The sequence below is a fragment of the Ranitomeya variabilis genome, chromosome 1, assembly GCF_051348905.1.
Source record: "Ranitomeya variabilis isolate aRanVar5 chromosome 1, aRanVar5.hap1, whole genome shotgun sequence".
In the NCBI taxonomy this organism is placed as follows: Eukaryota; Metazoa; Chordata; class Amphibia; order Anura; family Dendrobatidae; genus Ranitomeya; species Ranitomeya variabilis.
The window spans coordinates 118,568,592-118,582,108 of record NC_135232.1 but is presented as its reverse complement, the minus strand read 5'-3'; the positions used below and the strand labels follow the sequence as shown (position 1 = coordinate 118,582,108).

Here is a 13,517-nt window from a genome sequence, read left to right as displayed (position 1 = left end):
CTGCCGGGATGAAAACTTAATCTCCGGACACTAATAAATACTCGGAGATCACCCGAGCAACAAGTACACTCGCTCATTAATATGCCCCTCATATACCCACTTAGTATGGTGGCCCCTCAGAATCATGCCACCACAGCCCCCACGCAGTATAATGGCCTCCACTCAGTAAGGTAACCCCAAAGCCTACCATACCTTATCATAGCCGCCACTGCCTCTCACTCAGTATGATGGCCCCACAACCCAACTTCTACTCACTATGTCGTCTCCCATGGATCAAGTCACCCATTAAAATAAATGCTTTGGTGAAAAAAAAGGCAGCACACACTGCATCCCGTGTGTTATCAGAGTGCTTTTAGTTTTTGCCATTTAATGAATAGAAGCTTTGAACAAAGCCTAATGGTAAAAATGGACACATGGACCAAAAATGGAATGAAATCGGATAAAGCCCATTAATGAAAAACATTTTGTTCTTTCATATGCAAAAAAAACACCAATACATCTGAATGAGACCTAAGGTTGGTATTACATATCAGACATATATGGTCTGAGCATTAACCACATACATTATATGAGGCTGTTGAATTTGGTTAGGGAGGACCAAAAGCCTTTCACACATCATGGTTTGTCCTTGGCCCATCAGGAATGTCGGATGTGTGAAGCTGGCCCTTTTTAAAGCTTTTGGGCAAATGTTTTATAACCCCCTGTACATCCATATAAATTGACTCTATATATCCTACAATATGGACCTTCAGAGAATTATATAATGATGAGCTGCCCCAAAACCTCCCTATCCAACATCACTGAAGGGTAGCTTAATGGTCTTCTCTCCAAATCGCACCTCACCACCTGTGCGCTCGACCACATCCCAATCTACGTCCTCCACAACCTCACCACCACTCTTCTCCCATCCATAACCCACCTCTTCAACCTATCACTAACTTCTGGTACCTTTCCTTCTGCTTTCAAACATGCCACAATCACGCCTATCCTTAAAAAGCCAACATTCGACCCAACCGCTATGTCCAGCTACCGCCCAGTATCGCTGCTCCCATTCGCTTCCAAACTCCTGGAGCAGAACTTTTCTCCCACCTCTCCTCTAACTTGCTCTTTGACAATCTACAATCTGGTTTCCTGCCCCATCACTCCACTGAGACTGCCCTGACCTAAATTACTAACGACCTACTTACAGCCAAAGCTAACTTATAATACTCTATACTCCTCCTCCTAGACCTGTCCTCTACTTTTGACACAGTTGACCACTACCTCCTACTACAAATCCTCTCCTCCTTTGGCATGAAAGACCTTGCCCTATCCTGGATCTCCTCATACCTTTTCCAACAGCACATTCAGCATCTCCCACACTACATCCTCATCCCACGCTCTCTCTGTTGGAGTCCCCCAAGGCTCTGTTCTAGGACCCTTACTCTTCTCAGTCTATACAATTGGCCTCGGACATCTCAAATTCCCATTGATTCCAGTACCACCTTTACGCTGATGACACTCAGATCTACCTCTCTGGCAAAGACGTCACCTCACTGCTGTCCAGAATCCCGGAGTGTCTATCAGCCATATCCTCCTTCTTCTCCTCTTGCTTCCTCAAACAATATGGACAAAACTGAACTCATCATCTTTCCTCCATCTCACAGATCTTCCTTACCTGATCTATCTATCGCAATTAACAACATCACGCTTTCTCCCGTACCGGAAGTCTGCTGCCTCAGAGTAACCCTTGACTCTACCCTGTCCTTCAAACCGCACATCGAAGCTCTTTCCTGTTGCCTCCAGCTCAAAAATATCTCCAGAATCCATCTCTTCCTCAACCCTCAATCTACTAAAATGCTTGTGCATGCCCTCATCTTCCCCTGCCTTGACTACTGCAACATCCTTTTCTGTGGCCTCCCTGCTAACACCCTTGCACCTCTCCAGTCCATCCTTAACACTGCTGCCCGACTAATTCATCTCTCTCCTCGATACTCCTCAGCTTCTCCCCTCTGCAAATCTCTTCACTGGCTCCCATTCCCTCAGCGCATCCAGTTCAAATTACTAATACTGACCTACAAAGCCATCCATAACCTGTCTCCTCCATATATCTCTGAACTAATCTAATATCTTCCCTCATGTAATCTCCGGTCCTCCCAAGACCTCCTTCTTTCCTCAACACTTATTCGCTCCTCACTCAACCACCTTCAAGACTTCTCCTGAATATACCCCACCCTCTGGAATTCTTTGCCCCAACACGTCCGACTATCAACCACATTCGGATCCTTCAGACGGAACCTGAAAACCCACCTCTTCAGGAAAGCTTACAGCCTGCACTGACTCCGCTGCCTCCTCACCACTACCGGAGCTACCGCCTCACCAACACCAGAGCTGCTGCAACCCTCAACCTACTGTCTCCTTCCCCACCATCCTGTAGAATGTAACCCTGCAAGGGCAGGGTCATCTACCCTCTGTATCAGCCTGTGATTGTTAGCTTGTTTACTGTAAGTGATATCTGTAACTTGTATGTAACGCCTTCTCATGGAACCATGGAATCAATTGTGCTATATAAATAAATAAATAATAATAATAATAATAATGAGCTATCATCTGGTCATATACAACAGATGCAGGGTCTAAAATTCATATTACAGATTTGCTAGACATAAGTATATTTTTTCTTTATAGAATCTATGTTTTACCAATGAAACTTTTTACAACCTTTATAAAACATTCCACAATGAGTTTTTGGTGAGTTTTTTTACTATACGTATTTTTGGAAAAATGCAAGCAACCTATGCTTAATGTACACAGAAATTCTGCAACATCAAAAACTCACCAAAAACTCATCTTGAGGATGTAGCCTTAAGGTTTATTTGCATGAGCTGACTATCGACACTTAAACGACCACTGATATGCAATCGTGTTAAAGCCCGAGTATGCAGGCAGGCTGCTCTTAACGACGCGCACTGAAAGATCTGCAATAGCTCGTTCAGGGAGCATAGGCTGCCATTAGTCTCGGCAGCACAGGTGCCGTTTACACAGGACGATGCGCTACCAAGAATGATCATTTTTTTAATGCAGCACAAAAGAGAATTTCACCTGACAATCAGCAAACCATTTATTCTTTCAAGATTATCAGGAGCCAAGTCTCCCTAGGAACGCTCGATCATAATAATCATGTAATCTTGCAGTGTAAATGGACCCTTAGCCTCATTTTTACTCTGGAGACACAATAATAGTAACCCTGACACATTGTTCTGTAATACCTGTGAATGCTTTGACACCCAGTGACGTAGAACATTCAACACCCGGTTTGTAGCGGCCCTGCGAATTATGAACTCTTTGTCGCACATCCTTTCCATATTGTTAAAACCTACAGGGTAAAAAAGAAAGAAGACAAAAAAAAAACAGAAAACGTCATATAATGTCCTGGCAGTAAAACACAGCACTCCTTTCCAGAAGGTTGGGTGTACAAAAGCCTATTCAGGGAATGATTGTTCGGTAAAATGCTGCAGTTCTGTTCAGACGTTTCCATCTAGGGTCACACGTACAAATAATACTATTTCATGTTGTAGACTTGAAGGCAAAGCGGCTATATTATGATCAATTTAATTAAAAGAAGAATTGCCTGCTACATCCACAATAAAGACGGAAATCTAAGAGCAATTGAACTATGGTGCACCGGGATTTAAAATTCATTTCCCCAGTTGCTGTAGGCAATCAGATACTTTGGTGACAAAATGAGGTTTTATAAGGTTCATTTAGTTTTATTCAAAAAGCATACAATGAGCCAAGAATAGACATGACAAGAACATATCTGGAGAAAAAAACAAAAATGACACCGAAGGCAGGGTTATGCCTCAGCTGGACATTTTTGTGCACTGGTGTGGCATCCATATAGCACTTCTTTGATCTGGGCAGGGAGATGTTTAGCAGCACAACTGATACAATGGATGTCAAAACTGCCCCATATGCAAAAATAGTATCAGCTCCTGTATCAGTTTTTATCCAGAAAGTTTGCTCCACCCCAAAAGGAAATCATTGGGTGATGAGGGGGTCTTTGTTCATGCTTAGGGTCCTAAAGCCAAAATTATGTCAAAGCATCAACAACATGTCTTGGCCAGTTGACATTTTATAAGCTCAACTTCTGTCTGTTTTCTTTAGATAAATCAATAGTACAACTGAAGGTATGAACCCTTGTAATATAGCTGAGGAAAAAGGGCCTCTTTCCCGACCCATCAGATTCCCGGACGGATCATTTAAGAGTTGCTGCCTAGAGAAGTCTACAGGGACAAGAAGGGAGAGGAGCTTAGATGGAGCTAGAGATGCAGGCAGGAATAGAGGGAAACCAACCCGAAAAATGCAGGATGGAAAGCATAGTCAAAACTAGTATTTTTACACATACACACGCACACACACGCACACACACGCATGCACATACAGACGCGCACACACACACTTGCACACGCCAGCTGATTCTGAAATAGGTAACTTTTCAAAACACGAGCAGATATCTGGAACAAAGGCTAAAAAAAGGGATAAAGTGGGAACAAAAATAATAGAAAAACATAATAGAAAAAGAGATGGAGAAGGTGATCAGATGATCCTTAGAGCCTATACAAAGCTTCGGGCATCTGTGCAGACCCTGAACCGGCACAGTGATGTTAAAAATGGAGACATGGATGACCACTGATGGTAAAAAAGTACACACGGATGAAACACTGATGGTAAAAAAAGTACACATGGATGACACACTGATGGTAAAAAACGGACACACGGATGGTAAAAACGGACACATGGATGACACTGATGGTTAAAAACGGACACATGGATGACACACTGATGGTAAACATAGACACACGGATGAGACATTGATGGTAAAAATGGATACATGGATGACACACTGATGGTAAAAATGAAGACATGGATGATACACTGATGGTAAAAAAGAACACATGGATGACACACTGATGGCAAAAATGAAGACGTGGATGACACACTAATGGTAAAAACGGACACATGGATGACACTGATGGTAATAATGGAGACATGCATGACACACTGATGGTAAAAACGGACACATGGATGACACTATTGGTAATAATGGAGACATGCATGACACACTTATGGTAAAAACGGACACATGGACGACACACTAATGGTAAAAATGGAGACATGCATGACACTGATGGTAAAAACGGACACATGCATGACACACTAATGGTAAAAATGGAGACATGGAAGACACACTGATGGTAAAAACGGACACATGGATGACACTGTATGGAGACATGCATGACACACTGATGGTAAAAACGGACACATGGATGACACACTGATGGTAAAAATAGACACACGGATGAGACACTGATGGTAAAAACGGATACATGGGTGACACACTGACGGTAAAAATGAAGACATGGATGACACACTGATGGCAAAAATGAAGACGTAGATGACACACTATTGGTAAAAACGGACACATGGATGACACACTAATGGTAAAAATGGAGACATGGAAGACACTGATGGTAATAATGGAGACATGCATGACACACTGATGGTAAAAACGAACACATGGATTACACTATTGGTAATAATGGAGACATGGAAGACACATTGATGGTAAAAACAGACACATGGACGACACTAATGGTAAAAATGGAGACATGGAAGACACACTGATGGTAAAAACGAACACATGGATGACACTATTGGTAATAATGGAGACATGCATGACACACTGATGGTAAAAACGGACACATGGATGACACACTAATGGTAAAAATGGAGACATGGAAGACACTGATGGTAAAAACGGACACATGGATGACACTATTGGTAATAATGGAGACATGCATGACACACTGATGGTAAAAACGAACACATGGATGACACTATTGGTAATAATGGAGACATGCATGACACACTGATGGTAAAAACGGACACATGGATGACACACTAATGGTAAAAATGGAGACATGCATGACACTGATGGTAAAAACGGACACATGGATGACACACTAATGGTAAAAATGGAGACATGGAAGACACTGATGGTAAAAACGGACACATGGATGACACTATTGGTAATAATGGAGACATGCATGACACACTGATGGTAAAAACGGACACATGGATGACACACTGATGGTAAAAACAGATACATGGATGAGACACTGACGGTAAAAATGAAGACACGGATGACACACTGATGGTAAAAAAGTACACATGGACGACACACTATTGGTAATAATGGAGACATGGAAGACACACTGATGGTAAAAACGGACACATGGACGACACACTATTGGTAATAATGGAGACATGCATGACACACTGATGGTAAAAACGGACACATGGATGACACTATTGGTAATAATGGAGACATGCATGACACACTGATGGTAAAAACGGACACATGGATGACACTATTGGTAATAATGGAGACATGCATGACACACTGATGGTAAAAACGGACACATGGACGACACACTAATGGTAAAAATGGAGACATGGAAGACACACTGATGGTAAAAACGGACACATGGATGACACTATTGGTAATAATGGAGACATGCATGACACACTGATGGTAAAAACTGACAGATTACACATTGATAGTAAACACAAACTCACTGATGACACACTAATAGTAAAAACTAACACACAAACCACACACTGATGGAAAACACTACGACAACGGTACAGGTTTTTCACGTACGTGTTATATACGGATGTGTGAAGGAGATCTGGGGTTTGAGCTGTTTTGGGTATTGTGGAAGGAACATTCCCCCCCATTTTTTTTTTTTTTTTATGGTTTTCAGGTATGATCTACGTTTTTTAAAGTCAGTATTTTGGCATATTTGTTAAGGACATTTGAAAAAAAAAAATGTATGCGCTATCAATATCTTGGGAACTTTATACAGTGCTACCAAATATATTACATAATACTTCTTTATATTTTGGTACTTTTGAAGAACAAAAACATACTTTATAAGTGGGTGTGGAATAATTTTTTGTGTCAATGCATTTATTAGTGCTATTTGGGTGGTAAATAAAATGCATTGATTATGTGTAGGGAAATGGCAAAATAAAATAACCTAACTTCTAACATGGCCTAATGAGCAGTTGCTGTTTGGTGCCAGGCATAGTAACCTATTGGCACTGTGGACCTACTGACTGATCGAGGAGGTATAAACCTGTAGATGCTGCACAGATATCTTTGATTCTGGCAGTTGTGGCAAGAGTGCAGCAAAGTACAACTGTGTGCTTCCCTCAATCCATGTCTGTAAATTGGGTACGACTCATAAAATTTTACCGGCAGAAAAAAAACAAAACTTCCATCTCATCCCCAATGGGAGTGGTCTTTGTTGTCCTTTCTCATTCTCGGGTCCTCTACCAGAGGCCTGGGAGTTTGAGAGTTCTGCGCAGGATCTTAGCTGTTCCCAGCATTGCGCTTTTCTGGACAGAGCTCAGATGTTGCTCCTGGGATCTGTTGAAGCCATTCTTCCAACTTAGGGGCCACTGCTCCAAGTGCTCATATCACCACTGGAATCACTGTTGCCCTCACCTTCCACATCTTCTCCAGTTGTCATTTGAGGCCTGGTATTTCTCCAGCTTCTCATATTCCTTCTTTGTGATGTTGCTGTCACTTGGCACTACCACATCTATTATCATTGTTGTCTTCTGATCCCTGTCTACTATCACAATGTCTGGTTGGTTAGCTTATCCATCTGGATCTTCTGGATCTAGAAGTTCCACAGGATTTTAGCCCTTTCATACTCCATCACTTTTTCTGGGATCTCCCACTTGGACTTAGGAGGACTTAGTCCATATGCCGTGCATATGTTCCTGTATATAATCCCCGCTACTTGGTTGTGGCGTTTGGTATACGCTGTTATTTTGCATCCTGCCACTATGTGTTGGACGGTTTCTGATGTTTCTTTGCATAGTCTGCACCTTGGGTCTTGTCTTGTGTGGTAGATTCCTGCTTCTATGGATCTGGTACTTACACTGTGTGCAGAATTATTAGACAAGTTGTATTTTGATCACATGAAACTTTTTATACATGTTGTCCTACCCCAAGCTGTTCAGGCTTGAGAGCCAACTACCAATTAAGTAAATCAGGTGATGTGCATCTCTGTAATGAGGAGGGGTGTTGTCTAATGACATCAAAACCACAGTGACACCATCTGCAGCAAGTTGATGCTGCAGCTCTCTGGAGATGGTCTGAGGATTGTCCTTGACTGATCTCACCATTCTTCTTCTCTGCCTTTCTGATGTTTTTCTTGGCCTGCCACTTCTGGCCTTAACAATAACTGTACCTGTGTTCTTCCATTTCCTTACTATGTTCCTCACAGTGGAAATTGACAGGTTAAATCTCTGAGACAGCTTTTTGTATCCTTCCCCTGAACAACTATGTTGAATAATCTTTGTTTTCAGATCATTTGACAGTTGTTTTGAGGAGCCCATGATGCCACTCTTCAGAGGAGATTCAAACAGGAGAACAACTTGCAAGTGGCCACTTTAAGTAGCTTTTCTCATGATTGCATACACCTAGCTATGAAGTTCAAAGCTCAATGAGGTTACAAAACCAAAAAAAGTGCTTTAGTAAGTCAGTAAAAAGTAGGTAGGAGTATTTAAAACAAGAAAATGATAAGGGTGCCCATACTTATGCACCTGTCAAATTTTGTTTGAATGCAGATTGCACATTTTCTGTTAGTACAATAAACCTCATTTCAAGGCAGAAACATTACTGTGTCCAACAGTTATTAGATATATGAAACTGAAATAGCTGTTGCAAAAAAAACAATTTTTATAAAACATTAAGCTTAAGATTAATAGGGGTGCCCAAACTTTTTCATATGACTGTATATATATATATATATATATATATATATATATATATATATATATATATATATATTTGCCAGTATGGGATGAACCTCCCATCTGTGATATATAGACTGTATATCTGTTACTAGATGGGAAGAGTATGCAGCTAAGGTCCTTTTTTTGCACACTGTAGCCAAAGAGACTAATGTAAGAGTTTTGCCCATTTCATGGCTTGGACATAAAAAAAAAGAAGTGTTAACACTACTGGAATGTGTGTTTTAGTAAACTCATTTTTTATTTATTCTTAGGACCTCTAAGATCTGCATTTCCTCTGTTTCTCCTCCTGGAAATCTCAAAATATACTTGACACATTGAAATTCAGACTCCCTTCCCTATGGGTCGTGTGCCAGCCAGGGCTGGCGTTAGGGGCAGGCAGACCAGGCAGCTGCCTAGGGCCCCCACTCCTACAGGGGCCCCTAACCAGTGGCGTGCCGCTAATAGCAGCACACCACCTAGCCGCTATGGGGCCTGTGAGTAATAGGAGCCCGGCGCCGCACCTCCCTCTGAATTAAACTTATCGGCATCATAGATGCCGATACAATTGAAAGCAGTGATGGAGGAAAGAGCGTCACATGACTCTCCCTCTCCCATAGCTTCCCCTCTGCCTCTGACTCAGTGTGTGCCAGCAGGGGAGCCGAGACGCTCTGCAGAGTACAGAAGCCAGAGCAGGGGGACGGAGGAGGAGAGGTAAGCATTGTGTGTGTGTCTGCTGCACTATACTGTGTGTGAATGCATTCTAGTGTGTGTGTGTGTGTGTGTGTGTGTCTGCTGCACTATACTGTGTGTGGGCGGAATGCACTATACTGTGAGTGTGGGGGGACTGCACTATTCTGTGTGTGGGGGGTGCACTATACTGTGTATTTGGGGGGCTGCACTGTGTGTGTAGGAGGACTGCACTATACTGTGTGTGGTGGGGCTGCATTATACTGTGTGTCGGGGGATGCTTTATACTCTGAGGGGGCTACATTATACTGTGTGTGGGGCTGCATTATACTGTGTGTGGGGCTGCATTATAATGTGTGTGGTGTGTGTGGGGGGCTGCATTATACTGTGTATGGGGGGGTGAATTATACTGTGTGTGGGGGTGCATTATATTCTGAGGGGGCTGGATTATACTGTGTGTGTGGGGGGACTGCATTTTAATCAAGTGGGCTGCATTATACTCTATGAGGGGACTACATTATACTTTGAGGGGGCTGCATTATGCTCTGAGGGAACTACATTATACTCTGAGGGGGCTGCATTAAACTCTATGAGGGGTGCTGCATTATACTATATGTACTATATGGGACCAGCATTATACTATATTGAGAACTATCTGTACCCATCATTCTTCCTCAGCTGATGTAAGAGGCCGGGAAACAAGTGTTGAACGACTTCAATATTGTCGATCAGGCTTGTTTAGCGGCCTGAACTCAGTGCATGTTCCGTAAATACAACAGAAATGTTTCTGTGTGATGGTGCAATATGTGAGCATTTAAGGCCCCACTTTAAACTTTTGCCCAGGGCCCCACTTTGTCTAAAACCGGCCATGTTGTCAGCACTGATCTAACAGACTATGTAGGAACACACCTTAAAGGGACTCTGTCACCTGAATTTGGAGGGAACAATTTTCAGCCATAGGGGCGGGGTTTTCGGGTGTTTGATTCACCCTTTCCTTACCCGCTGGCTGCATGCTGGCTGCAATATTGGACTGAAGTTCATTCTCTGTCCTCCATAGTACACGCCTGCGTAAGGCAAGATTGCCTTGTGCAGGCATGTACTACGGAGGACAGAGAATGAACTTCAATCTAATATTGCAGCCAGCGGGTAAGGAAAGGGTGAATCAAACACCCGAAAACCCCGCCCCTATGGCTGAAAATTGTTCCCTCCAAATCCAGGTGACAGAGTCCCTTTAAGAGGAAAGCAAGCACGCAAACGCCCACTTGTCAATTTAGAAGATTTTCAAGAGGAACAGACAAATGGTATAAACATTTATTCAAATTTTGCTAAAATATGTCGGGAGACACACAGCCTCAGTGTCAAATGAGACACATCTAGATCAGAATAAAGCTGTAAAATAAAGGGAAAAAAAAGTAGAGAAGGAAGAGATGTTTTTTGCATTTTTGCATTTATTTTGATCTTCAAATGTTTTTAAAAATAAGAAGTCAGAGCATAACTAAAGAGGCAGGCTACTGTAAGAAACCGGGCTCCTCAAGACAAATAATACACCGAGTTCCTGTAACAGAAGCTGTGCAATTAAGTGTCCCTGCTCTGTTATCACCTTTGCCAGACGCTGACAGTGATTATATGGCATCGCACCTGAACAGATTATTCATTGCTCCACGTAAGATATGTACATAAACAGTTCCCAGACAATGTACGTCTTGCCTTTCACTGCAATTATCTTAATTATAATGTATGAAGATGCAGATGGAAATTATACTTTTCTTTCACTAGATAGCAGTTATGATGAAGTCTCTAAAACACAACAAGGTCACGAAATGTAAAAATAAAGTTTTAATGGAAAATTCATTTCTTGTAAATATCTCCACTTTTTCCCCAAACTGTGCATATACATAGTACAGCCATTGACAATTTTGGGATCGCTACTCTACATTGTGCTGAAGAGTGAGCAGGTAAAGTAAAACAAATGCTAATTTACTATGAAAATTAACTTGATCTAAAAAAAAAACATTTCCATTGAATTTCAGCTCTGGCACAAAATGACCTGCTAACATAATTTTAATGATCTTTCGTTAGCTCATAAAGTGTTAATGACGATAAAATCGCTAATATCATTCGGTGATACAAACTGGTTTCTTTAAACAGGGTTTGTTCTTGAATTCATTGTCTTCGTCTGTTAACCATGGTTAACTTAAAGGAAATATGGGCAATCATCTTTGCTTTACATCAAAAGGGCTTTACAGGCAAGGACATTGCTGCTTGTTGATATAGGGGAAATGTTACCATCAATCGGATTTTCAAGAACTTCAAAGAAAGTCCAACAAGTGTCAGGACTGTCTCCTAAAGAGGATTCAGCTATGGGATCAGTTCAACACTAGTGAAGAGCTTGGTCAGGGATAGCAGCAGGCAAGTGTCAGTGCATTGGCATGCACAACAAGGCAAATGCTTTTGGAGGCTGGCATGTTGTGAGAAAAGGCAGAAAATAAGCCACTTCTCTCCAAGGAATCATAGGATGTTACAGTTGGAAGGGACTTCCAGAGTCATGTTGTCCAACCCCCCTGCTCAAGGCAGAATTCACTAAACCATCTCAGACAGATGTCTGTTCAGCCTCTGTTTGAAGACTTCCATTGAAGGAGAATTCACCACCTCTAGTGGCAACTCGCTCCACTTATTGATCACCCTCACTGTCAAAAGGTTTTTCTAATACCGGTATATAAACCATATCTTCTCCCCTTCAGTTTCATTCCATTGCTTCTTGTGTTTCCATGTGCAAATGAGAATAATGATGATTTCTGTACAATGTAACATCCATTTAGATATTTGTAGACAGCTATTAAGCCTCGTCTTAGCCTTTTTTTTTTGCAAGCTAAACATTCCCAGATCCGTTAACTGTTCCTTTTAGGACATACTTTGCAGTCTGCTCACCATCCGGGTAGCTCTTCTCTGAACTTGCTCCAGTTTTTCGATGCCATTATTAAAATTTGGTGCCCAGAACGGGACACAGTATTCCAGATGAAGCCTGACCAAGGAGGAGTAGAAGAGGATAATTACTTCATGTCATCTGTGTTTTGCCTTTTTTTGCTGCTGCATCACACTGTTGACTCGTGCAGTCTGTGATCTATTAGTATACCCAAGTCTTTTTCACACGTGCTGTTGCTTAGTTCTATTCCTCTCATTTTGTAGATGTAATTTTTGTTTTTCTTGCCCAAATGTAGAATGTTGCATTTCTCCCTGTTAAATACCATTGTATCAGTTGCTGACCAGACTAACATTTGCTGACAGACTAATAGTTAGCAGGAAGTACAGTGATCAGACTGCAGAAGACCGAGATAAAAACATGATCTCTGATGAAGCCAACTTCAGACTGTTTGGGACATCCGTCCTCTCCTCCCAGAAGGATGATTGTCCAGAGAAGAAAAGGTGAGAACCACATTGAGTCACCTGAATTGCCAATAGTAATGTATCATGAGACCATTCATAGTGTGGGGGTTGCTTTTTATCCAAGGGAGTGGGTTTACTCACAAATTTTGCCTAATAACAATACCATGAATAAAGAATGGGATCTAAACATCCTTCAAGAGAAACTTCTCCAATTTAGTGATGAACAATGATTTTTTCAGCATGATGGAAGCCATATCACAAGGCAAAAAGCTATAAATGAGTTGCTTGGTGACAAAAACATTGACATTTTAGTCAAGACCCAGGAGCTTTCCATATCTCAATCCCATTGAGAATCTGTGGGCAATCCTCAAAAAAGAGTGGGTTAACAAAACTCAGAAATTGTGACACATTTCAAGAACGGATTAGGCAAGAATGGGTTGTCATCAGTCATGATTTGACCCAGAACCATATCTAGAAAGTAGTGCAAATTGCAGATGTTTTGAAAGATAAAGATCAACTCAACACTGTAAATATTGAGTCTTTGCATAAACTTGATGTATCTGTTAATAAAAGTTTAAAGACATGAAATG

The 13,517-nt window shown here is 41.6% G+C and overlaps 1 protein-coding gene across 4 annotated transcripts in view; it reads right to left on the bottom strand.

Annotated features, from left to right (window-relative positions):
* Positions 1-13,517, bottom strand: part of RASGRF2 (Ras protein specific guanine nucleotide releasing factor 2) — a 401,708-nt gene that overhangs the window by 44,465 nt on the left and 343,726 nt on the right. For all 4 annotated transcript variants that reach the window (XM_077288405.1, XM_077288397.1, XM_077288415.1 and 1 more), the window contains one exon: positions 3,249-3,355. In XM_077288405.1, the coding sequence (XP_077144520.1) occupies positions 3,249-3,355 (107 nt within the window). The remainder of the gene's footprint in view (positions 1-3,248; positions 3,356-13,517) is intronic.